At 42.1% G+C, this 27,295-nt stretch overlaps 2 protein-coding genes across 2 annotated transcripts; one reads left to right on the top strand and one right to left on the bottom strand.

Moving 5' to 3' along the window:
- The first annotated feature begins 4,339 nt into the window (after positions 1–4,339).
- LOC119649692 (brachyurin-like) lies at positions 4,340–5,663 on the top strand. The gene is made up of 4 exons (XM_038051960.1): positions 4,340–4,735; positions 4,844–5,019; positions 5,087–5,182; positions 5,236–5,663. Exons 1-4 carry the CDS (start codon positions 4,431–4,433, stop codon positions 5,544–5,546), a joined length of 888 nt encoding a protein of 295 aa, XP_037907888.1. The 5' UTR covers positions 4,340–4,430; the 3' UTR covers positions 5,547–5,663.
- Positions 5,621–25,705, bottom strand: LOC119649691 (prostatic acid phosphatase-like). The gene is made up of 6 exons (XM_038051959.1): positions 25,576–25,705; positions 24,696–24,791; positions 12,804–13,043; positions 12,608–12,745; positions 12,113–12,508; positions 5,621–5,941 (listed from the first exon to the last, which is right to left on the bottom strand). The coding sequence occupies exons 1-6, from the start codon at positions 25,681–25,683 to the stop codon at positions 5,765–5,767; spliced, it is 1,155 nt and encodes a 384-aa protein (XP_037907887.1). The 5' UTR covers positions 25,684–25,705; the 3' UTR covers positions 5,621–5,764.
- Between the last annotated feature and the right edge of the window lie 1,590 nt (positions 25,706–27,295).

The raw sequence follows: 27,295 nt of genomic DNA, 5'->3' as shown, positions 1-27,295 counted from the left end.
GGTTACTGTTGTGTTTATCGCATTCCAATTTGCTTCCGATCTCACCATCTCCTCCATTAAATCATGGGGTGCGAAAACTACATTAAGAGCGTCGTTTATCCTCCCTCTTTCAATCACGAACCTCGGATAATGGAACATAACATGCTCCGAGTCCTCGAGTATAGTGGCGCATTCAGGACAGTCTGGAGACGGAGTGGAGTGGAAATTCAATTCTCTATATGTTCGCTCAATCCATCTCTCAATACAGGGGATCAGTGTATGGGTCCAGAGGCCTTTCTTGGAATTATCCCACCGTTGCTGCCATCTCCTATACAGCTCCCTCTTAGTAGCTTTTCGGAAGCCTACAGTCACCTCAGCCGAATTCCGAATTCATCCTTCTCCGGTAGAGACAGTGTTCCTCATTTGAAAGAAGTCATCCCCCCACACACTGCCTCACCGAATATTGTCCTATATGAACTGCACACCCTCAGCGCGATTGGACTTTATATCGCAATTACTCTTCTCTGGATCACTGCGTTATCCAGTGCGGACGCCCAGACAGCAACCGCGTGTAGCAGGAGAAATTTCATCACCCCTGGACTAAGTAACCAACGATTAAAATTTGGTCCTCCAATATTAGGCATCAGCACTGCTAGAGATGAACTAGCCTTTGCTGCCTTTCTGTGCATATATTCCAGGTGCCTTTTGAATATCAACCTGTCATCGATCATTGTCCCCATCTGATGATCGATTTTCAAACGACCTCGTAATTACCAACCCGGATTTTGACAGTATTGCGCCTTATCTTCCGCCAGGTCCGCCAGGTTTCACGATTTGGAACCATGCTTTAATACGTTGAATAATTTCTGTTCCATACACTGCTATGTCCTCGAGCTGTTTCACAATTACTACCACCGCCAGGTTGTCTGCAAAACTAATCGACGACCCCTCTTTCGGCACGCGAAGGCCAAGCACTCCGTCCTACATTATGATCCAGCAGGGTACCAAAAAACTCTCGTCGATAATTAACTCTCGGCTAGCCGAGCTAAGTAACCAGGTACACCCAGTTTAGCCACGGTGCCGCTAATCCAACCCCAGCTGGCTGAGTTAAAGGCATTCCATCTCGCAGTACTTACCAGCGGCCGATGCCTCCCGAGCCAGGTCCACAACCGTTGCTATTGCACCGACCATGGATCGCGCACTGCACAACTCATGCTGCCGCTCTCCGACATCTTCCCAAAGTGTCTAAAAGACAGATAGCGTGATATAAAGAGGATACGCCTGATGGTTTTTGGAACTTCGGTATCAGAACTAACCTCTGCCTCATCCACTAGGCGGAAAACACTCCTTTCAACATGAACGATCCAAATGTGCTTATGAACCACGCGAGCTCGATTTTAGCAACCAACTTCAACGCTTGGTTGGGAATCCCGCCCAATCGCGGAACTCAATTATCCCCAATTTGTCGACAGATCTCTCTTAATTCCTCCTAGCTCACCTTGGGAATTAAAAAGACGTCCTGTTGAACTGTTCGCTAAGGCCCACTTTCTTCCTGTTGCGGAAGAAGGACCGGGATTATTTTGAACGAGAATAGTAAGCACGTCTCTTTGAATGATTTTTGTCGACGAATCCTGTTCATTACAACTTTATAAGCAGCACCCCGAAGACTCGTATCTACCTCACGACACAACTGCTTGTAGCAATTCGGCTTGCTTTCCCGTATAATCTGGTTAAAGCTACTTTGATTGCGGTATTCTGTCTCCGACTGCCGATGATCTGGCTTCCCTCGTGTCCTTCTGTAAAGCCTCCTCGCTCGCAGACACGATGCTCCCAGCAACAATATTTCTTGGTTGGTTTCCTATTGTGGTGGAGTTTCCACTACTACTGTAGAACCACACGATACTGCTACCAGCTAACATAGCTGGCTCACTTTTCCACCACCGTTCCCTTCAGGTCATGTCCTCCTTCTAAAGCCGCTAGGAAAGTCTCATCCTCGAAAGCTCTAGTGAACCAGTGTTTTTTTCACTTCTGTTGCTCACTCGATTGTCGCTTCCACCGTTTCTGATGCCGAGAAAGATGACCTAGTGATCTCTATGATTGTAGTGTTCACTATCAGACCATCTCTTTTGCCAACGAGGTACTGAGGCAAGTCAGATCGAAGATCGAGCCTAGCCCTCTGCCTCGGAAAGTGTGTACGCATCTAACAATGGTACGATGTTCTGCTTCGCCAAGTTTTCAAGAAAGATTTGGCCTCTATTGCATATCACTCAACTTTTCTAGCATTGAATCACTCAACTTTTCCAGCATTGAAATCGCTGGCAATAATTCTGGGGCTCTGGTCTCTGGCGTGTAGTATCAAGCCGTCTAGCATCTACTCATAAAGCCGTTGACTTGTGTCCTTACAAAGCCAGGTCCCCTGAATGCCATTGCTTCTTGAATGGCTTGTCGCCCGCAAGCCCATATCGGCGCGTTTTCAGATGATTATTCCACCCACGCAACACTAATTCGTAATTTAGGTAAGGTTCACATATTCGACTCCCGAATAGTTTGCAAAAGCAAGTCCTGAGCTGCTTCGCAAAGGTTGAAATTGATTTATATCAATTTCATTTACTCCTACTCCTTAGAGCAGCACAGATATGCTCTCGTGATGTTACCTTATCTAGGTCTTTACACTTGATTACTATTCGTTGCTTTCGAGCTTTCACTTTAGCTTGTTCAACCTTTTCCACTTAGCTCTAGCATTAAATCCAACTTCTGCGTACGCCTGATGAGATTCACATTGCCACCCAAGTCTGTCAGTTGCGGATCGGCTTTGATTTTCCAAAGGATATAGGCGTAAAACATATCTCCTTTCTTGAAAATAAGAATAATTTCCGGATGAATCTTCTTTCTCTCCTTGTGCTGCTTTTTGCCGCCCAAATACCCGAAAATTTCGCAGCCTCACCTTTTTTCAGCGAAGAAACTTTTTTCTTCTTGGTCGCTTGCTGGGCACCAAGAGGTTCAGTTATTCCGGTCCCTACTCCATTCCCTACCTTATGCTGAGGAGGCACCAGCTTTGTCTCCCGCGTGACTTTGCCATATGACGCTTGGGCATTATTCTCCTCAACCGCCGTAATATAGGACAACTTAATGCCCCCTTCAACTGGATATTCCGCCTCCACATGATGAACTCACAGAGTTCACTTATGCGTTCTTCCAATGAAAGAGACGCTGTTTCAGTTTGCTGCCTTCTGCGTTCGTCTTTTACAACCTCGGACCCTCGGAAGTGATCTTCCAGATCTTGAGCTCTTGCGAAAAAGACACGGTGTGGATATCATTTTCACTTCACTGAGATCTTTTACAGAATTAGCTGCCGAAGTAGCCAAATTTTTTACTACTGAGACACTGCAGTCGCTAAATATCGAAGGCCGGGAGCCCACTCTTAAAAACCGCGGGTTCCGAAATCCTGCACTGTAAATAAAGCTCCTTCTCGTCCTCCCTATTTGGACTGAATTCTGGGTGTTCTTCCCATAGCCATTTTTTATCCACGCGTGGGAGCGTTTGCCCACCTACCCGGGCTACGCATAGGTATGCAAGTACGCCCATGCACGCACATCTCCTGATGTGTATATGTACATGCCCATAACGCATCCACCGAGCCTACCCTTATTCTAACGAAGGACCGCGCTTAATGGAAGTTTTGACAACTCAACACAGGAAGAATTCGAAGTCGAGGTTTAGCATAGGCGCTGATCAATTTAAATCAAATGTTATTACATTAGGCAGCAAATTCCGGTATATAATATGTATATTCTGGCAACCATAGAAAATATTCTAAGTCGATGTTAAACATTCAAATTTGGACCGCTCTAATGTTGGGGCAAATGCATCAGCACCACAAAAAAATCGAAACTATCTGTGAAATTTCTGTATGTAGAATTCTTAGACTTGGTTCAGTTGTACCCTACAAATAAAATACTACTTCAATATTGCAAGCTAAATTTGTATATTCGATTTCAAGTATCAGTTGAACAGTAGATAAAACCTACAATGTTAAATTATCTTATCAAAAATACTACCGAGTGGCATTTTTCATTGATATTGCAAAAAAAAGTAATTCGAGGTCAGGTTTTGACCTCTTTAGCCTTCACCTAATATCGATTTTAATTTAAATTCTAGGAAGGACGATGGAAGTCCTTGTAAGGCCAGAAGATTAAGTGCTCACCTAAAACACAGTCTGAATGTGTTTCTTTATCAGATAAAGATGGCTTATGTAGTTCGCTATCACTGATTCATATCAAAGATGTCCAAATCAGTAGATTATGTGTCTTCCATTTGAAATGGTTGCCTTGAATTTTGATATAAATAATGCGAAATTTATTGAATTTAGCATCAAAAGTTTCGATTCATCTAAAGTGAATATTTCTTGAGCTTTCTGTTTGTCAAGAGTTAAAAAATTGGAGTCTTTGGTAATGGCAAAATACATGATTTGGTTAGCCCTACTCGCATACGTTGGGGCATCGTCTATTGAAGATCCTGAGGTTTGGAATAATCTCAAAGAAAATTACTACATTCCTCCTTCTTTGAAGGAGTTATTTCTTGAGCATAAGCCCGATGAAGACGTGGATCGCATTGTGGGTGGGCAAGTCGCCCCACCCAATGCATTTCCGCACCAAGTTGGGTTAGGGTTGACTACAACAACGGGGCAACAAAGCTGGTGTGGAGGATCAATTATTTCCGAGAGATTTATCGTGACAGCTGCTCACTGTATGGACAAGTAAGTACTAAATAAGATCCTTCCGGGAATCCTTCCATGTCATTATTTGAAGCATTTATCATCCACTTTAATTTGAATTCCTAACAAATAAAAACTTTTTGTCGCTAGTATCATGTATGCAACAGTTATGCTGGGTGGCCACGACAGAGAGAATCCAGCGGAACCTGGAAGGGTGACGGTTAGGGTTTCTATGGCAAATTTCATTGTTCACAGTGGGTGGAATGCGCAAAGAATGATTCATGATATTGCTTTGATCAAACTACCAACTCCAATCACATTTACTGGTAAGTTGTGCTTAGTTTAATGTATCTAGATAAGATAATCCACTTTACTGTTTCCTCAACATTCTAGATAAAATCAAACCAGTTGCACTTCCAACTCGAACACATGCCGCAATGACCTTCGAAGGCCACACAGCAACAATCTCCGGCTGGGGCAGAGATGAAAGTAAGTTTTCCTTGAAAACAAAACCGTCAAACTTCTAACTGACTAATTTTTAGGTGGACAATTGTCAAGGCTCTTGAAGTTCACCAAAACACCTGTTGTCAGTAACAACATTTGCCAAAGGTACTTCGGCCAAATGGTTCATTCCTCAAATATTTGTTTGGATGGCAGCCAAGCACGCGGTACTTGCCATGGCGACTCTGGTGGCCCATTGATTATCGATACTACTGAAGGCACTGTCATTGTTGGTCTCACTTCCTTTGGAAATCCTTACAATTGCCAAGCTAGATGGCCGACTGCATACACACGTGTCTCTTCTTATTTGAGCTGGATTTCAATGAACACTGGAATTCCCATTAGGAACTAGAGAAAGAAAGGGGAAGGAGAAGAATGAAGTTATTCAATGAAGTAGATTTAGGTTTTTGTACTTGAGGCAAAATAAATTTTTTATACGAGTTTATTTAAATAAAATATTAATGCATAATCTCAGAATTTTAATCTTCAATTCGTAAGAAATGGCGGCACTTGAACTGCCCAATTAATTATAAAGGAACAGCAATTTTTTGTTATGGGGTACTTTATTATTTATAAGTTCACAAAGTGCACGTCATTTTCGTGGTAGTTGTTGCAAACGCGGTCGTAATCATCCACAACTTTAGATTCTGCTATCTTTCTGAAAGTCTTAATCGAACAGGGTGAACTGCACTCTGGAATTCTGATCTGAATTGGATTATCATCTGCATGATTTCTGAAAAACAGGAACTGAAAAATGTAAAAAAGTTAGTTATATTTAGCTAAAGGGCCCTAACAATTAATTAACTTTTAAAATTAATATACTTTTATCATAATATAATTGTTTTTAGGTCTCATTTTTATCCATAAATACTGGGCATAACAATTTTAAAAAAATACTTAACCTAAGAAGACGGCTTGGTGTGATTATGCTTCAGGTTAAAAATGTATAATTCGGCAAAGCCTCATATGACCTCCCCGCATGGCCGCTGGAAACCGTTTTCGGAAGGATCAAGAGTGTATTTGGCTGGGCTGGGAGTAGGCTCATCCAACTGCCGAGGATCTATTTGCCTGCTGATTATGTGTTCGGAGCATACGGATCTGATGGGGGGATGAACCGAAGCAACTGCCCGGGGATTATCATGACTGCACTGGAGAAGATGCTAACAGGACCCCCAGCCAAAATGAAACAGCATACGCCGAGGGTTGCATGGTCAATGGGGAGCCTGGTCTTTAGTAAGCGAACTTTAAATACCTTGGGCACATTCAATTTCAAATACCCTGGTGACCTGGTAACCAAGGTGGACATTTTTCTTCGGCGGCCGCCGAGGAAATACAGTTGGTGCCAGTCGTAGCACTGCTGTGCTGAAACCAACAACTTGGACCTCCCGTCGCGAAGCGGCAGACGGACTGGTGGTTTCCAGCTTTGAAACCACTGCCGTCGAGCTAGATGTAGCGAGTACCAGCCATAATACTCCTAACTTGAAACCCCCGGCGTTGGAAACCCCACAAAAGCAAGAGTTGACAAGAATGTCGGTCACCGGAAACCGGTTAAGAAGCGGAGGTCCACTGGAGCTAGTACCAGAAGACCATGTATATTCTGAGCAAGATTGCGAAGAATAAGAAAGCAAGTACTGTCGACTACCAACTGACAATGGGATTCTTAGGGTGGAGATCTGGAGAGTGTGCGACTAGAGATACTTCTCAGATCACAGTTGGATACTTTTCAGTCTATATTCCCCAGCAGAGGTCTCCAAACCATTCGAAGATTACAAGGGGATAGACTATAGTTTGGTCAAGTTATCAAGAATAAACTCTCCGGTGCACAAATTGGTAAGATTGACGCGACAGACGAACTGAAATTGGAATTGAAGAAAGAAAACAATGCCACCGGGGTAGAATGGATACCTGCCCAGCATAAGGAAGCTGACCAGGAAGATCTTTAACAACTGCCACAGGCATAAATATTGACAACCACATAAGGTCTGCCTGAAGAAGTACAAGTCGATCATCAAAACTGCCAAAAGGCGGTCCTGGGTGGACTATTGTCAGAAGATTGAAAACACCAGCGAATCTCCAAGGCTCAGCGAGATTCTGTCCGAACAAGGTAGGAGCTCATCGTTTCTAAAAAAATTGGAAGGCTCCTGGACGGAATCTTCTGGTGGAACCTAGAAGCCGCTGGTTCAGACGCACTTCTTCGTCGGTGAGGAGGACTGTGAGTCAGAGCCGTACCTGACTATCAAATCGGTAATTACCGATGATAAGATCGACTGGGTTATAAACAGCTTCTCCACATATAAATCTCCGGGCCCAGATGGCATAATGCCAGTCATGCAGCAGAAGCAGCAAGAAAGGGTTACGCCGTGGCTTGTCGAGATTTCCCGGGCCTATATTTCTTTGGGGTACGAACCACAATTTTGTAGACGCGCACGAGTGGGTTCCTACCGAAAGCGATCACCTAGTCTCACCTCATTCGTGTTGAAAACCCTAGGCCTACTTAAGGACGAATTTGGAGAGAACGCCTTTCTCTAATTCCCAACATGCTTTCCTCAAAGGCAAATCGACGGAAACCTCTCTCCGCGAAGTAATTGGCACGGTTGAGTTATCACTGCAGTACAAATAGTATACTCTTGCTGACATTCTGGATATAGTGGGAGCATTCAATAATATTAGTATCAACGTCATCGAGAAAGCCCTGGCCAGCATTGAATTACAGGGGCATCATATGCATTGGATAATACCCATGCTAACAACCAGAGAAGTGGCCACTTAACCAGAGCTGCGAACAGAGGCACGCCCTAGGGTAGCGCCACCTTTCTGGTACTTTGGTTAATAGGGATGGATGAAATTTTACGAAAATTGGACTGAAGCGGGGTGAAGGTGGTGGCGTATGCCGACGACTTGGTGATATTAGTATCAGAAATGTTTCTCTCCATTATGAGTGACATGACGAAAGGAGCGTTGGGATAGGTGTGCCTGTGGACCGCAAAATGCGGATTCGGTATAAATGCAAACAAGATCGAACTGACGTTATTCACCACCAGGGCAAGGGTGCCCGAATTACACCTCCTGCGGCGAAATGAACAAAGATTGCTTCTTTCTCCAATATAAAATATCTAGTTGCAATCCTGGATCCAAATCGGAATTGGAAATTGAAGATAGAATTGAGGGTTAAGAAGGCCTGCATAGCCTTCAATATAACCTTTGCATAGAAATAGTGTCTCTGGTCGAGTATTCTCTGGATGTACACAGCTGTGGTAATAGTTCTATTGTATGGTGGCAGGTTTTGAGCACAAAGTACAATATAACGAACTTATTATAATAGTGTTCAAAGAACCACGTGTACAGATGCTACCGGGGCTGTCCAGTCGCGCCCGGCAGATGCTCTCAATGTACTCCTTCCCTCCCTCGAACTTCACATTAAATACTTTGTAGTGTGCGGTGTTGTCAGACTACGTGAGACCGGATGCTGGACAGCGAAACCCTACGGCCATAGTAGCATCCTAAACGAAGTACCTCGCAAATCTAGACATACTCCAAGGACTAAGGAAATGAGCAGGCTGACGGAGTGACCTTAAAGAGCTCTGCTCTTGGCAATCCTTCGTCGGATGCGGTCTGTGTTCCACTCACCACCTGTACCAAGTCAGGGAGGATTTGGCCCGCTTATAACAAAGCACGATCGCGAGAGCTCTTGTGCTAGACGCGCACAAATGCATAAAATATTAAGGCGGTCTGTACGGGGCAATCGCCCATAGGGTTCCATGCCACCATACTCGGCATACCCTTCAATTCACATTACCGAGGCTGCGGAGAAGAGCGGGAAACGATCAGGCACTCTCTTTGCGGTTGCCCAGCTCAAACTAGAGTCAGGCTATGGAGACTAGGTAAGCCATACTTTGAGAACCACCTCAGAGAGATATCTATGTGCAAGGTAGAAAAGCTGCTTCCCTTTGTGAATGCTACTGGCTGTCTCTGATGATCTGAGACTGCTAGACTCTTCATCCTTGCTTTCAAAACAGTAGGCATAATATCAGGAATTTGTGGCATCGACACGGCGCACCGCAGCGCTAATTGGACTTCTTGGAGCGGCCATTGGTACGTACCTACCAAACCGAAAAAATCTTAGCAGCTTACTTAATTCGAGGCTATAACTGCAGAACTTAACCTACCAGAACTTTGTACCGCGGTTTGTTGCTGAAGTATAGGACCTAAACGAGAGATTGCAAAAAAACAATCGCTATAATTAGCTCTTATGAACCAGTGCTTGAAGGAGAAGTAATTTTCTTCTATGGTTGAAGGTCGTATTGAGAATAGGAATAGGGAACAGTGTGGAAGCCTTCTCTACCTTCCATATCGAATTTGAACATGCAGGAGTTGGTTCATGTGGAGAAAATCTTCCCCGCCAAACCTAATCACCAGGAGCTTTGTTACTAGGGGGCTGTGATGTGGCTGACCAATTTTTAGGAATTTTACCGCGTATCGGCGGTCAAACCGTGTACTGTTGGATAGGCTAATCCAGAGCACAGTTCTCTTGGAGTAACCTACCGTGCTCCATCGAGCTTCTCGTCTACCAAGACTACCAGATCTCTTGAATCTTGTGGCGGGGGGTGAATGAAGTTTTTCCTCTCGCCATTAATTTGATATTGTAAATAGCTCCTGGAAAAAAACTATCTCAAGATGGTTTTCTTTAACCGTCTTGACATCAGGATACAAGCTCTCGGTCTTATGGATCTTTCATCGCAAAAGATTCTAGCCTTCTTTACTAACTAAATACGACATATTCTATTAAATCCATGACTCTTGCACCAAAAAAGTGTGGGTGTAGTCTTACAGCTTTGTCAGCCTCACTGCCAGCAGATAAAAGCAGACTTTGGCATACTGCCGGTTAATTTGATCAATATTTATGTTTTCAACATAAATGTGTAACAGAAAACAGATAGATGCGTATGCCACGGTCGGCGGACGTTCAGATTTCCCTTCCCCACAATACCGCCAGAGACTTGATTCCCTCCTGTTTGATTTCTTTGAGAATAATCGTAATTGGAGGTACAGCAGTTCCCATGTCTTAACCTATAAAAGTCGCATCTCATCATACAGAGGATTCGTCTCTTTTTCATTTAACACCTCCCCTGGTTCGCGGCGTCTGGTTTGCATAGATCGGATCACACAAACTGGAGTCAAGTTAGTTCCGTTCACCTCTCTGGCCCCTTTTTCCGCTTGTTTCCTAAGTGGTATTGGAGAAGTCACTAATATATAGAATTCACTCTGTGGCCCCTTAGTGAGTGCAAGCGCCATACGGGGGTACCCTTCGTTCCTCCGTGCTCAGCTCCATTATGGGAAAGCGCACCGAAAAGGCGAGTCGATGGCCATCATTATACTTCGTTTTCAAAATGAAGATAATGCTCTACCGTCTCCTGACATGATTGAATTTCAGTCTATTGAGGAAAAAGTAAAGCACCATATGACGAATGCCCTTTTCACCTTCGAACTCTTTTGGTTCAGCTCTAATACAAAACTAAAACCCTCCACGTTTGTAGATTCGTCTTTCCTGGCATTCATGAACTTTATTCTCCATTGCCCGAGATCCAAATCCGGGTACTATTCAACCAATATGCGGATAAGGTTCCCTGCCTTCCTTCGAGAGCCAAGTATCCAAAATTCAACATGTTTTGTCCTGCGCAGCGCAGTGTTCACAATAGTGAAGTTGGAGGAAACTCTTACGGCAGCGATCAGAAATGAGACTGCACCTTCCGTATAGATCCTCTACCTTAGGAAGTCTCTCCTCATTAAAAGCATCCTTCCCCATTATTTCAGACATCTTCGTTGGTGCATAGCTCTGAGCAATTATGATACTCTCTAACCTGAACAGAAACCGGCTCCCAGGTCAAGAAGTTGAGAGTGAGCTACCAGAATGCAGCACCGCATAAAGGAGAGGAGTACACTCCAAAGCCCATTGTAATTCGATTAGGCCTAAAATATCCAGTAAATATGAATAGAATTCTTGCTCGAGTTGATTGATTCCATCAATCATTAGCTGTTTTTCATAACCTAAGGTCGTCGGTGTTCCGTATCCGAGGACGTTTCGCTAGCAGTAAAATTCCGAAATCTGCAGGTTGCTTGGCCACAAATTATTTTCCATATAGTCTTAAACACAAGCTCACAAGGTATGAAGAGAGAGCAGAGAATAAAAAGAAGTTTAATAAAACCAAATTAGCGGAAAAGTGGCTTGCTTTTCTGTCTCCTATTCAAGACGCCGCAGTTCCTCAAGTATGTCCTTTTCTCCAGAAACACTTCATTTTTCGAAATAACAGTCAAGAGTTAAATATAGAATAAAATACAATATTTATCAATCGAGTTATTATTGAAGACAAGGCTTGACTTTATTCAAGCTAGTCAATGGTTTTCTACGAATGAGCCATGGGGTAAAAATCCGCTTAGTTTTCAGTGAGGTTTGCATGTAGCCATTCGTGCCAAATTAATGGCTTTGGGGTAGGCAATTCATGGATTTTGAGCAAAGATAACGCCCGCTCGCGCGCTCATATCACAATCTACCATCATTTGATCAAACATTAAACGAATGGCAACCAACAGCCATCGAAGTCACTTGACTTGTCTCTTTGAAGTTTCGTTGTGTCAAATCGAATCAAAAGACCATTACAGAGAACGCGTTTCAGCAACCGAGAGGAGGCAATAAAATAAATAATATTTCGAGGATTGAATCAAGAATATGTACATACATATTTTCCGATTCTTAATTCAATAAGGGACCGTTTTACTCCACTCTACAGAAAATCACTTTGGCACAATTTTTTCCATATCTTTTAAGAGAGATATTCTCCGAAATAGACCACGTGCAATAAAATGGTTCATTTATGTATTAATTAAAAAGAAAGAAAAGAAAATGAAAAGCTTTCCACTCACCTTAATTTCATAATCATCTCCAAGTTGTGGGCTCTCATACAACTCAATGGCTAGAGTACAGGCAAAGTCAACCAACAAAGGTATCTGGCTATTGAAACCAAGTAAGTAAGCAATTGATCCCACCGTCAGATCATGGCCAGACATGATTGATATCCTTCGTTTATTTGTTGATGGCTTCGAGAAGTTATCTAAATATTTCATAATTTCATTCAGTAAGCTCCCCGCTCTAACATAGGAGAGTTTAGTTTGGTACGTGAGGTGGTGTGAAAGTAGATCCAAAGGAATCAAAGTGTCATTATACAAGTCCAACGCCCAACTCGGTATTTGCAAGCCAACCTTACTCTCTTGCTGCAAAGTGTCAACGAGACGAACAATATCATGCAGTAATGTAATGCGCTGAAAATCACAAAAAAAAAGTCCTTGAAATTCGTAAATTCTCATAAACTTCAAGTTGCGAGTGTCAAAACCTTGCAAAATCTATTTAATTTTACTCACCATTCCCATATGTTCACTTATGTAGCTAAACAAATAAAATTTTGGTCCCATGAAATCCATAATTTCCTGATTGTCCAAATTAGTTCTTTCGACAATGGTCATGTTGTATTTTGAACAATATTTTTCCTGCGCAATCGCCTAGAAATACCAATTCCAAACAATTCTTTGCTTTATAGTAATTCGTAGTAAACATTACACTATCCTGTGGCTTTGGTACGGATTCAATCACTGCGGGCTGCCACCTGATTGGAAGGACCCATTTCTTAGGAGGCGGTAGGAAGCCTGCCATAAAGCTTTGTGCACTCATCAGACAACGTGTTTCAGCACTGCTGCGGATTCTTACCGGTGATCGACCATAAACCTGATCCTTTGGCATAAGAGTTTGATAACGCGCACGAAATCTTACGCCAAGTTCGAACACTTGACGAACACCGAGCTGTATTGAAGAAGACGTTCATTTAATAATTTTTACATCACCAACGACAAGATTGGAATGTTGCGGAATTGTAATGTGTTTAAGGTGGTCATCCCGTGTGAAGGCCGTTTTTTTTGCCTTTTTTTGAAAAATTATGATATTTTGGAAGACTGGATGAAGATAGGAACGTGATTTTTTGGTCATATGTTTATTGATATCTCTAGTATAAGTGATAGATTTTTCAGATTGATATCGTAGCTAGTTTCTGGAATACGTGTCAATTTATGCACCCATCTCCAAAAAAAGGTGTTTTTCTGCTGCCACACTGGAGGGCGCTGTATTCATCTGAGGGAAAAAAACTAAACGGCATTTTAATGTGGACAATATTCCACGGTCCGCAAACTAGGATAATTAGAAAATATTAAAAGGTCAATTTCTGGTGGGATTTTAAACTTAATTTTTTGAATTTTGGTGTCTTTTTGCGGCTTTTTTTATGAATCAAAAAAAAAACTACCCATCCGATCGCAATTATCCTAGTTTGCGGATCGTAGAAATGTGTATTAAAGAAGTCGTGAAAATTTCAAAGAATTTGGTTGAATAGATTTTGAGCTATGGTGGCAGCCGATTTTCAAGATGCAGTTTCGAGAAAAACGCATTTGAAAATTTAAATGTGATTATCAACAGTAAAGTTTTAGCTCACCTGGTCCATAGAGAGCACCCTCCGTTTCTTCAAAAAAGTCTTGTAAAGCCGATTGTCGCTCTCTGGTGTCAATTGTGGCTCTTTTAGCGAGGTCAGTCGATCGTCGTTCGGACCGCCAAATTCGCGCTTCATTACGGCGGTCTGCATAAACCTGACATATGTGACCAACTTGACATCCCATTGTCACTAGGATTTTGAGAATGCCATTGAATCCTCCATTGAAAATAATTACAGCCAGAAAAGTGGCTATTTCTACGACCTTGGCGCCAGAATGAAGGTGTTTAGGAGCGAAAGTTCAGATCAATACATTTAATGACTCATTGTTATTCTGGGTCTCTGCTCCTAATCATCTGTCCAAGAGATCATCTCGTGATAAATCTTCGTAGATTGGTTTGATGACTGTTTGAACTTCTTCAGTCAAAGGTGCCTTCTCGTGGTGAAAACTATCCAGTTCTCCTTTAGCTTCCGCTTTGCGCCATTTACACCAACTGTCCTCGCCTGCTGGACTATTTTGATGCTGAGGATTTTTGTCTGTAGAACATTTATGGAAGAAAGTTGCCCAAATTTCTTGCTTCATTCCTTCTATCGAATTTGCGTGTCGACGAATAGCTAGCCCAGAAAATGTAGTGAGGTCGTTAATAACCTTATCAGTAAGTTCTCCAGCCCCTTTTCCACCAATGCCTTTGTGATTCTTCTTTGCATTTCTAAGCTGCGTTCCCATTCTTTTCTCGACATGTCCTACGTATTCCTTTTTTACTACTACGTATATTTTATTATTTGCAGAAATACCGGAGAAAACTCCGGCAAAATCCAATATACAATATACAAAACTTGTCGCAATTGGAACATCCATGTTCATGCTTGCTAAAAGTTTCTTTGCTGATGTTGATGCAAAGTCCTTTTTCTTCTCTGATAAGTACCGATTTCCATGAAATACTCGTTTTTTAGTGCGAGCATGACGTTGAACGTTAAAGCAATCTCCCTTCGTACGATCCATTTAAAAAAATCACTGAACACACAAACAACACAATACTTACAACAAAATATAACTGAGTATAACTTGAACGCCTTTCAGTGCTCACTCTAGACTGGATTATCCTTTTTATTCCAAACAGCAAATAAGTTTAGACAATTGATTGGTTTTTCATCTTTTTATGTCTATACCTGTGTTCGAATTTATAAGGCTCAGTTAAAAAACTAACCGGTAAAAGAAGATTCGATGCTCTTTCTGATCAAGTACTCTAGCCGCGGCTGCAAACTCCTTACCTGTTTAACACTGTAATTTCTGAACGACTCGAAATATCGGAAAATCCCTTTGCCCACATATTCTCCACTATATATAGATACAATTCATACAAAAAAAAAATCGATTTCTCCAACCCGACACACGGGATGACCCCTTTAAGGTGAATTTGCTGGTAATTACATTTATTACGGCCAAAAAGCCGAGACTAATCTTTGCCTTAACAGAGAATGAGAAAAACATAGGAAAACAGGAACATACTGACATAAAACAAGAGACGAGAAAATAGGTATTCGCTTGCTCAACTCAACTGCCTTCCCAACCCTGAAATATGAACCAAAAATTTGGGTACTGACTGAAAACTAAACAATAGAACTGGTGATAACTTAGTGGCCAATGAAATATCGATTACTCAATATCCGACTAGTCGACAAAGTCAAAAGCTCGAATACTTTTAGAAAAACCAAAATCCGATAGATTGTTGAGTACCGATTACCGATTTACCGCGCACACACTATGCGCGGCCAAATTAACATCCTGCTAACCATGCTGCTTAAAACGAGCACTTCAACGGCAAACAAGTCGTTGTCATTAAGGTATGAATTCACCAATCGATAAGTAGTAACGCTGACCGATCCAAACCCTCAATGAGTAGAAAGAAGATCTTTTGAAAAAGAGTCATCATTGCTGGCTTCTTTGCGTTACGTGCTTCTAGGGCAACCCTTTATTATGCCATCCTAAGATAGCTGACAATGGCGTTTTCGCCACTGTTTAATGTTTGAGGCATCCACTCTCATTTCCGCCTTATGATTAATAAGTCCAAAGATGCCTGGTCCGTCTACCGTTAAGGTATTTTAATTCTCATTCTCAATTTGATTCGAGATTGTGCTAAATGCAGGGTGATTTCACACATAATTAATACTGAGGTTAGTATGAGAGATTCAGGGTGAAAGGACGCTTGCTTTACAACAATCAGACCTTCGAGATGCTCTGATACTTACTCCCCTGATTTACCGCACGCACAAGACGGATGCTCTTCCTCAGGATATTAGTCATAATAACGATTTAAAATTGTCAAGATTTACGAATAAGCGGAAACAGCCCCCCTACAAATACTGGAGGGAGAATTTCGAGAGACAGTTCGTATCCGTATGTTGCGGTGGCGTTCCATATCATCCACAGGAGATGATACTCTTCCAGGTACTGCATGATTCAAAATCGTTATAAAGTTCGTCGTATAGCCATACACCCCCTAATGAAGCATAGCACGTCAACAACGCCAATGCGCCATTGTTCACAGTTTGCTGAAATACCCTTCAAGTTCGCCCCACGATTTCTGGAGACATTTACACTCCACGTCTACTGTTCTGCGGCATATGCGACTCACTTTTCGACCATCTTGCGATAGTGAGACCCACTGTTTGACGTAGCCGGCAGTGCATTTGTCGCTCTTTCTTAATATGTGACCTATCCACTACGATTTCGACTTTCCGATCGAAATGTCCACGGATAACTAGCCTGTGTGAAGACGAAACTGCTCGTTCGAAATTGTATCCCTGCGTCACATCGCTCATGAAGACTTGGAGCTTTTGAGTCACTTTTTATGTGTTCTTACTACACAACAACACACATTAGCATAGAATAATCTCACCTAGACCTTGGTGTTAAGATAACTGCATTTCTAGTTTCCAGATACGCGATATCCAGTTCTGCACCACCATCGGCAGAAACACGCTAGATTTACAAATTGATTGGCTCCTTCGACGTTCTGCCCATTAATACAGATAGAAAGAGTGCGATGACTCGTTAGGCTAAGAACCTTGGTTTTATTGATGTTTATCTTGAATCACTTTTTTTAAAACCAGCGCCACTTGACGAAGGTCTATGATACTATCTAAAGCCTTCTCAATGTCGATGAAGAAGGAGTGAAGTTGAAATCTGAGCTCCGAACACTGTTTCAATATTATCCAACTCAGGGCGGATTCCTGTCTACTCTTTGTTAATTAAGGTTTCAAGATGTTCCTTGAAGCGTTTCAAGAGTACTTTAGCCCCCCCTCCAATTGCTACACTTGAGACGGGTCCGACAAATTTACCACTTGGAAGGTTGAAGATTCCAACTATTTCCGTAAAAGTGGAGGTAGCAGATCCAAAGAAAATGCAGCAGCAGCGTTGAGTAGCCCGGCCAAGAGATAATCAAGTCCAGCGGATTTAGTCCATTTGAATTCATTGATTTCCGAGATGATTTCTCTTCTATGAGGAGAAGCAGTCCGTATCCGCACGGTAGAGCGATAAGCCAATTCATCCATAAGAAACAGAACTTCGTCGAACATCATACAGTTGAGACCCGTGGTAAAGTGTGCCTCCCACCTTTTCAGCTGTCATCATTGCCATTGCGGCGCCTTCCGCCTCTCTAACAAATAGAATAACAAATTCCCTTTCATCACAGCGCACTCTAGGTTGAAGTTGGCGAAATTTCGTATGGCATCCGAGTTCGAGCGCGTCACAGTCAATAACGCTTAGCGATCAAGTCTTCAACCCATTTCATTCATTCATCCACTTCCATGATTCCAATGTTCATCAGTGTGTCCGGATAGCTGAGTGGTTAGAGCACAAGGCTGTCTCAAATCTCACTGGTGGCAATGGGATTTGTATCGTAATTTTTCGACTCTCTGTGAATGAGTACCTGAGTCAAATCAGGGTAATAATCTCGGGCGGGCGCAATGCCGTCACATTACCTCCTACAGTATACTCCACGGTTACGGTCTTGAATGAAGTGTTCTAACACACTTCAAGGCCCTGCTCCAATTGGATTGCTGCACCAACTATTATTTTTTTAATGTTCATCATCATCCTCTGTCGGATTATTTAATATATGTGGCGATCAGCAAGTTAGCTTTCGCATTGTCGAGCAAGAGCTGGATAATATGAACAGTGAATATTGAAGCAGTCCAAGCAATACAATCCTGTACTAAGTATGATCCCTTTCGAGGTCGATGTCAGCCTCCTATATTTAGAAGACGGCTTCGGCATCTACCGCTGATCACGATGTGGTCATTCTGATTGCTCGTATATTGCCGGTCAATTGAGTTCCAACTGATCTTGTAATAACTTCTGTGCTCGAGTAATGTGTCACCATTTGCTACATTCAATTTTTCATAGAAAACCTCCTTCCACTCTGTATTGAAAGTCTCCGTTTTCTAATATTAATTTTTTGGACTGCATCCAGCTCCCAAGTAATGGCTATGCACTTGTAGTTTCCGTAATCATTAATCTAATACCGGTTGCAAACTTATTTCGGCCATAGTTTATTACTCTACTATGATCGGGAAAGGAGTCCTATGTATGGCATATACCGTGTCTTAGTGCGAATCTGAATGAAATACAACTTTTTTTTAAAATCGCCACCAATTAAACAGGCAACATCCTTTTCCGTGAGAGATGAGAATCGAGCAGCTTAAGTATCTCGAATCAATGTTATCAGCCGAGGGTTAACTGCACCATCAAATTTCTTTAAACATCAACGCAACTTAGGTAATATATCTCGGGCAACTTAATGAAGAAAATAAAGATGACGGGAAGCGCTTTGTTGATTTTGCATCCAGCAGGAAAATGGTCATTGCAGCGACTTCCTTTGCAACTCTTACCGTTCGCAAAAGATTTAGACAAAACCTGATGGTCAGACCTTTAACCAACTCAACCACGCCCCCATCAGCTCATCGACAACAACGTGCAATTTTCTTTGAAACATAAGTACTCGCTGCAATTAACCTACTGCTAGGTGGATGTGGTCCCCAAAAACGTGAGCTCAAAAAAAGTTCCGGACATTGACAGCAGCCCGGAACTCCTAAAAGGTGAAAGAATCTAAGTAGTGAATTACATACACATGTTGAGCCAACAAAGATGGAACAACCGGATAACTGTTGTAATAGCATCATTCATCCTATTCACAAAAAGATGACAAACCTGTATGCGAAGATCATAGAGGCATTCTGAAGAGCCTTTTGCCTTTCTTTTCTATTTCGCTTAGAGAGTATTCACCAGAATTTAGAAGAAGAGACTAAGTCCTTACGCCAAAACCTCATTAGTAGTATTAGTTAGTATAATGTGGACATTTAACTAATACCTGTATACTTCACTAGTTGTTTGGCACTATATGAGATGCTGCAGCAATTAAATTGCATTTGCCCCTTGGTGGAGTATAGCGCGTCAACCACACCTATGCGCTATTACTCAAAATTGTCTGAAATACACTTTAGTTCTCCCAAGACTTCCCAAAACTCCTTTCACTCTTTTGCGCTAAGTGCTCTTAGCACAAAATCGTTGGTCATCCTGGGAAAGTAGATTCTACTGCATGACATGCCCAGTAATAGAATTGTCATCCCTCCTTAATATGCGACCTATGTGGTCAATGACTTCGATACTCTGCCCGTGAGTGCCCCACACTGAGAACCTTAGCGTTGTTGTTAACTTCAATCCAACTCTATCTCCCTCTCCTTCTAAATTCAGAGATATTTGACCAAGGTCCACGACTCAGTTACAGATCCCGGTGATGTCATCAGTGTAATCAAGGTTGAAATTAGTGTCCATGTTTTTTTTACAGTTGGTATATAAGTTAAAAAAAGAACTAGGTTTTTTTCCTTATCCTGTAAATATTTTTATTTTTTCCCCGCATTCAATCTTTTCGGAAACCACGTGCCTCCTTCCTCAATGCTAGTACCTAATTCTTAATGGAGTATATCATTTTTCTTATAATGCTATAGTCCATTGAACTCATTCACGTTCTCCGGGCAAGGCAGAACGAATACTGTCACCGATAACAAGAAAAAACAATATCGGTTATATGACGCAAGCCTGATGGACTCGGCGTACGACTTCAAATTCCTCTGCGATTTTATCCCGGTGCATCATGTGACATTTTGCGCCAACACTGACAATAGCTATTAGTTTCTCCGGAAGCAGTCCTTTGTGGAGCACCCCAGGTACACCCCCAATTTACGCTAAGATGATCCTTAAGTCGATGGTAGAAATGATTTCTCTTCTACGAGGAGGAGCAGTCCGTATCGCATCTTATCGGCGAGCCATTTCATTCAGAAGAGGAAGAATCTTACGGAATGTGATACGGCTTAGAACTGTGAGTTCAGTTGCCCGTCATCGTACGTTATGCGGTATACACTTCTGCAATCATTGCGTTCCGCTTCGCTGACCAGCGCTGTAACCCCAAAATTCCCTTTTGTCACAGCGTACACTATGCTGAACTTCCCGGGATATCTCACTGTAATGAAAGTCGAGCACATAACGTATTATTCATAGCGATCAACAGAGCCTTCAAACCTTCTCGTTATCGTCTCCCCTCCACGATTTCGCCATCAGGCAGAACGTAGCCAATGACCTGTCTAGTGTCCCAGAAAAGAACATTTCTGATGGCGGCGCGATGCTCGTCGATATTCCTAGGCTGGTTATTCAGCGTATCTGCCGGACGATTAACAACGTTCCCTCTGTCGAGCGAGGGCTGGTTCATACAAGCAGCCGATATTGAACTTGGGGGATCGCAACTCTACAACCCTCCGAGAACTTTCGCAAGCAACAGGCAAGTGAAGGTAAGTGCATGTCATCGAGGTCAATGTTAGCACCTCTCTTGTTATGCACATCCGGGAGATAACTCCTAAATCTACAGCTGATCGCAGAACCGTCAAAATGATTGCTCGTTCGAGGCAGATGAACTGGCTCAAATGACGTTATGGTACCTCAAAAGCGGGTTCAGGATACAGTAACTAGTCCATTCAGTTTCACATAAACAGAAATTAACGAGGACTCAAAGAAACGAGAGAGGGACTAGCCTTTATGTATTTAGCTAATAAAATTTAATTACCTTTTATTTAATCCGAGTCGCCACAATCTCCACAAATGTGAGATTTTACCTAATACTTGCTCTAAGTGCCAAGCACTTAGGCTCGGACGATCCTACTTATTTCAAAGATAAAGGGGGCTCTGGTGGTGGTGGCCGATGGTAAGTCAATGAGAGAATCCATCGAGAACTCTTCGAACGCTTACGGAGCTATATTTCTGCATGGTCTGAATCAGACTGCGTGAGAGTTCCAGGAAATCAAGGCAAGCGTAATACCTGTAGATGACAATACTTACATAGAGTATTATGCCTGTTTTGTGTATTGTACCGGTGCCATTATGATGCAACCGGAAATAAAATGGTCCAACGTCTTTAACGCCGAACCATACATTCTGCACTGGTAGTTTTTCACCTGCTCTTCCATTATCAGCTTTGTTTAAACTCGGGTTGCAACTACGCCATCCTGAATGTTACACATAAATCTCACGGTCTCAGCAAAGAGCTACCCAGCAAACCGCCATCTGTTCGACAAATTCAAATCGACAAATGGCTGACAGAAACAATCCACGTGTCTACCGCGCATTGCCTTCGAGTTCCATTCATCGATCTGCTTTTGGTGTGACTTCACCACACTGAGAAGACTGAAGGATCGATCCATCGAGTTAAGTGGAATCAGCCCGCGATCTGGCTTACAAACAGCCGCAAGCAAGGGACTCGCCTGCTCTTCGCGACTTGGTGTTGCGACGCACGTCAACCACGCCCGTACCTCCGATGTTACGAGGCACGTTTATCCACTCCACGGCAGAATTTGAATAATGCATTCGGAATTTGGACATAGTAATCCGTATCCGCACTGGATGTTTCCAGATGAGTTTTCGTCCACGATAATATTTCGAAAGTATAAGCTAATGAAGGGAAACGAATACACTCAATGCGCTTACTTTATTCTTTTCCAAGAGTTTCAATTTCAGCGCCAGCCAAGTCACAGGAATTCGAACAGAAGAGCATCCTTCAGATCACCAGGGTTCCTTGTAGAATTTCTAGGTACTTGTAGAAATCTGCTTCGGTCATAACTTGGATGTGGAGATGATCAATGCCATTTCTGACATGCAGCTCGAGATGACCTTTGCTGGTGGTTTGGATTAGACACTTGTCTTCCATCCGAATATCACGGCTAAAGGTGTCTACTATTCGCAGTAGACTTCTAAGGTGGCTGTCAGTAGCAGCATACAACTTGATGTCATCTGAGTACATCTAGTATGCCAGTTCGCACTTAGAGCCTAGGCCATATTTGATTGCGAAACCATAACCCATAAAATCATACAGTGTGATGCAGAACTAAAGGGGACCCAACAAATCCCCTGGAAAATACCCCTCCGTATACGGATGGGGTCTGAGTTATTGGTATCCTCAAATGAGCGCACTGATAAGTTGGTACGCCACCCATCTATGACTGTTGCCAAAAACTCTTTTACTTTCGGATCAATATGATACAGATATAAGACATCGATTAGCTACGTGTGCGGGAAAGCCTTGGCATAATCGATATAGCAACTAAAGAGGTGTCTATGGCCTCTAATTGCTTATCCAACAACTACCGAATCGAAAATGAGATGCTCGTTGCTAGCCGCTGACCCAACTCGACAGCGCTTCTGCTCCTCGGACAGAATGTTATTGGTCTCGAAATGTGCATTGGCCACTCCCCTAACAATGGACATTATGAATTTATAGAGGGTTGGTAAGCAAGTTATCGGTCTTACGTCTACGGGATCCTGTACCGTGTCCTTCTTAGAGATAAGGTAAGTAATCTCCGCAGTGAGGAAAGGTGAAATACCTCCGGCCGATTCATGGCTTGATTTATGCTTTATATTTTATTTTTATTTGACTTAATTATAACTTATTTATTTTTACTTTTTGTAAACATGTCAAATCAATTAAGAGAAAATTTTATTAAAAAACGATCCAAGAGAGACGAGTCCACATTCTTTTAACAACAAATTAAAAAATTTTGCCTTGTTCAGTTTCCAAAACTGTCAACCGGGCCGTCAAGGCCTATTTCCAATCGACCTCGTGGCAGGTTGTGCTCGGTATCGGTCCGCCACATGCTCTTTATTAAAGTTCGACCGTATAATGGTAATATCTTTTCCAATGCAAAAGGACCTACCAACCATGATATAGTAACGAAGGTAAGGGGTCTTAAGGCAGATGAAAACAGGAAACCGGAAGTTCGGCGCTTCAGGTAAGAAACATTTTGTTGAATTTTTATGTAAAAATAATTGGCTACACGATGGTTCTACTTATATATAGCTTCTAGTGTATATACATTGAATATATCCGATAATCAATGTGGTAATGACATTTTAGCTCGTAGAGAGTAATTTGACGCGAAAGGGGAAACTTTAACCTATTATGGTTGGTTAATAATGGTAAGATTATGACGAAACCTTCCAATATAATGCTACCTATTAAGGCCTATCTAATTTTTATGCATCTAGGATGGGCTTAAAGGTGGTTCACAGCTAATTATATAATACAATATTTTGCTATTATTAATTATTATTAGATACCATGTACATCGACCACCACGATTATTTGAGATATTTCGGGAGGGTAGTTTCTGCGAACGATTCTTTGAAATAATTGGCCGTTGTCGAACTCTCACACTACTCCCGTTTAAAACCAATGTCAAAACTAATATAGGCTTCAGAAAGTGTTAATCCAGACCTTTCATTTGATAACAGGTAAGCCTACAATCGGTGCAAAAAAAATGTTCACCCCTCTTTTTGGGACCCCCTTAAGTTCAATGTGCGGCAATGTAATTCACCACATGTGCGGGACTTCACTACTTTCCACAAAATTTCGTGCGAATCAGTGCAGTCGTTTTCGCGAAAAGTGCGTATCACAGGCAAACAGGTAGTTTGCAACAAAACCTTTAATAGAACATCATCAAAACAGAATGTTGCTATTGGTGAATACAAAGATTAAACCTATCAACGAACGCAGGTGAAATTGACAAAGGCAAGAATCCAGCTGACAAATATAAGTTACCACTCGGTTCTCCCCATTCTAAGGGTAAAATACATTCACTGGAAGACGAAGCTTCGCGTTTACAAATTATCATCAGGTACCAAAAGGAGTTGCATATATGATATCAATTTGGAGCCTGAGAGTCCCAACCAGGGTATGACTGGAAATACCACATGGGCGTAGTTAACAATGGCTTGCAGATGACGCGACAATATCCTAAAGCGTTTTCACGGCAAAAAACTAACGAAATCCGGCCTATGGAGAAGATGGAAAGACACAGTCGAATTGGTGAATTGTTATTAGTTAGAAGAAATTGAAGCACGTGGATGGTAGACCGAGATAATTGGAAGCGAATGTTGACAGCAGGCAAGACTGGAAACAGGCTGTGGTGCTGCGAGGAAGGAATATCTCAAATCCAACATTTACTGCAGCATCGTAAGCCCTGTCAACCTTCATAGCTTCGATTGCTGGCCGGTTACCAACAATCAACGGTTCGATGCTACTTTCATGTAATTCGTGCTGACGGGAACTCATTAGTTAAATGAGAGAAATGTGACCGATTAGATTTAGACGAGCCGACACCCCTATTGAACGGGATAAAAACTAAAGAAGAAGAAAAGGATGGTTGGGTTCCGCGGAGCAATTACAAGAAAATGGTCTAATAACGAAAACAATCTTTCCTTCTTTCTTCTTTTTTGCCTAAAAAATTGTATTAAATTACTGTATATACTTTTCTTCGTAAAACATTTGAACTTGCGCTGAAAAATCAATTCAAGAACCTCTAATGGATGTTACAAACTGTGGATGTATTCGATGGTATATTTCTTGACATTGGATAACCATTTTCGTTTTACATACCTGTGATAGGAAACCAAATCCCCCTTCCCATGGGTAGTCTTTATGAGGATCGTTAGGATAACTGCGATATGGGGCTCGATGTCCATGTCTGAATATCTAAAGAAAATGAAAATATTCTGTAAATTGTCGGAACTTCAAATTTATGGCTGAAAATGTTTAGATATTTAATTACACATAAAATTTTAAAGTAATATTGTATTTTAACATTTTAATAGCTTCCTCGGACCTACATAGAAGAAATTAGAACCACGAATATAATGGACCAGAAAATTCGGTCATAATGCAAAAAGGCTTCTTGGTTGAAATGCATTTCTAAATGAATAAAATAAGAGCAAATGACCTAAAAATCTACCTGAATAACAAAGTGTATTTTGAAGTCTTAAATCGATATGGACGTTGCTCCCTCTAGGCCAAAGAGTCTATAAAGGACTCATTTAACATTGCTCTTATCATTAACGTTGATTAGAGATTATCTTTCGTCCTTTGAGAACATACGCTTTAGAAGAAGTTTTAGAGAATATCCTTTCGGTTTCCGGCAGTCCCATTGTGGGAGTTTCATAGTGGTTTTGGTTACGACCAAATCATGGACAGACCTTTACTATATTGATTGAAACTAAATAACAGCGGTACTCATAACTTTTGTAAATTTAAAATAATGCGAAAGAACAATTTATTACTAGACAAAGCTGGGTCTTTTGTTGCACAAAGTCTGTTCGAAGCTTTTCTATTCTAGATTGGCCAGTACTTTCATCCCCGACGTTTTTGACGTTCCTAGATTGTTCATTAGGACATTCGAAACGCCAGTTCAAGTTTTTCTCCGAGAAAATTGTCCATCCAAAACGTTCTCCTTAAACCAAGTCCATTACCACATCTCACTTACAATAAAAGCTCCTTTCAATGATGACGAATTGCTTGCACTGCTTCGAATACACAAGGAAAGAAATATAAGACTAAAAATTAAATTCAAATTCAACAGTCCCGACACCATTCTAGCCACTAAGTGAATGACTCTTCAGTAAACTCAGCATATTAATGAAAGGTGAAGGCACGCATAAAACCAAGTAAAGTTCGAGTATATGAGAAAGTCGTGACTTTCGCATTCTTTGAATGATTCGCTTTATTTCCAATATATAGCCTACGTGCTGTCGCACTTTGTACTAGATAAATATGCACAGATATTATGGTATCTAAGTTTGATTTTTGATTTTAAAATTTTATGTGAAACAGTGTTCACCGGGTTTGACAGTTTGATACCTAAGGTCGTGTTTCATTACAGATTAGAAACGCTGACTTGCTTTTCCCTGCAAACGTCCATCTTTTATGTTGTTCGATGAAAACTCCCGTGATGAAATTCGGAAAAGCCTTTAACTGAGTTGAGCTGAAGGACACAGATCTCCCTTCAGGCACGTCCCTTCGTGTGGATACGCAAATGCTCGGCCGATGCTATCGTACGCATTTGGAGGTATGCGTGCGTGGGCATGTTTATGCGGTGGTCGGGTAGGTGGGAGAAAAACACCAACCCCTGAACAAAAATGGCTACGGGAAGGACACCCAGAACAAGAAACCAATATGAAAGAAGAAAGTAGAGAAAAATTTAAGGCGCTGGGACTCGGAAACCCCGTACGGGCGGCTTTTGGGAGTGGGCAAGCAGGCTCGCAGTCGTCAGTATCCCTTGATTGCAATACCTCGTTGGTGGATTACTTGGCCACAGTTGCATCGAGTACTACAAGTAGCCAAGAGAAAAAGACATTTAAAAAGAGTACATCAGTCCCGAGAAAGTCTGTTCCAGAAACACGGAAAGATGCTTCACAGACGTCACAACTTCCTTAGCGCATAGTGGTCTGGATACGCCTGGTCGGGAGATGTCACCGAATCTAGTGCTTCATCCATTTATAAGAGGCTCGACAATGCTGTGATCTCCCCTCGAAATTAACGTTCGTGACGGTAGGAAATCAGGGGAGCTCCCGGAAGGCCAATAAATGCGGAAGTGTCGAGGGGGAAAACCAAGCAGAGGAGCAGTTTTTGCTGCTCCTACTCTCTTAACAGACATTCGTTTTCTGCTTAAATTCCGCTCAAGACCTCGGAGTCACTTTCGACAATAAGCTCCGCTTTGACACCCATTGCCTCGATATCATCAATCGAGCAGCAAAATTGTCACGCTTTATACTTCGCTACTCCTCCGATTTTGAGTCCATCCAACCCTCTTTAACTCTCTTCAATTCCCTCGTGAGGAATACCCTCGAGTATTGCTCCGTGATCTCGTCACCCTCCCGTAACTGCGATTGTCTTGCCTTTGAAAATGTGCAACGTAAATTCACCCGTGCCCTCTTCTTTAAGAAACGCTTCCCTCATGTGGATAACCCATCCCGCCTCCGCTTTCTGAACCTTCCCTTCCTACAACAGCGTAGATCCTATCTGGATCTATGCACATTCTTTAAACTTTCCTCGGGTCTGATGGACTGCTCCGCCGCTGACGAAATCACCTGCGGTCCTGCGTCCTATAACACACGTAGCGCAGACATTTTCAACGTGCTCTTCGCAGAGCTCGAAGTCTAATTTCATTCCTTGATTCCTCGGCTTTGCCGAAATTATAATGCAGA

Source organism: Hermetia illucens, chromosome 2 (genome assembly GCF_905115235.1).
Source record: "Hermetia illucens chromosome 2, iHerIll2.2.curated.20191125, whole genome shotgun sequence".
NCBI classification, from domain to species: domain Eukaryota; kingdom Metazoa; phylum Arthropoda; class Insecta; order Diptera; family Stratiomyidae; genus Hermetia; species Hermetia illucens.
Note: the sequence above shows the minus strand (reverse complement) of the source record. Positions and strands in the feature narration are given on the sequence as shown.

Excerpts from the sequence above, each read along its gene's own strand:
- LOC119649692 (XM_038051960.1), top strand. The coding sequence starts at position 4,431 with ATGGCAAAATACATGATTTGGTTAGCCCTACTCGCATACGTTGGGGCA. Across the intron at positions 5,020-5,086 it reads AACTCCAATCACATTTACTG|ATAAAATCAAACCAGTTGCA; the intron begins GTAAGTTGTGCT and ends TCAACATTCTAG. Across the intron at positions 5,183-5,235 it reads CGGCTGGGGCAGAGATGAAA|GTGGACAATTGTCAAGGCTC; the intron begins GTAAGTTTTCCT and ends ACTAATTTTTAG.
- LOC119649691 (XM_038051959.1), bottom strand. The coding sequence starts at position 25,683 with ATGGTGTCGGGACTGTTGAATTTGAATTTAATTTTTAGTCTTATATTT. Across the intron at positions 24,792-25,575 it reads CATTGAAAGGAGCTTTTATT|ATATTCAGACATGGACATCG; the intron begins GTAAGTGAGATG and ends CATTTTCTTTAG. Across the intron at positions 12,746-12,803 it reads TACCAAAGCCACAGGATAGT|GCGATTGCGCAGGAAAAATA; the intron begins GTAATGTTTACT and ends TGGTATTTCTAG.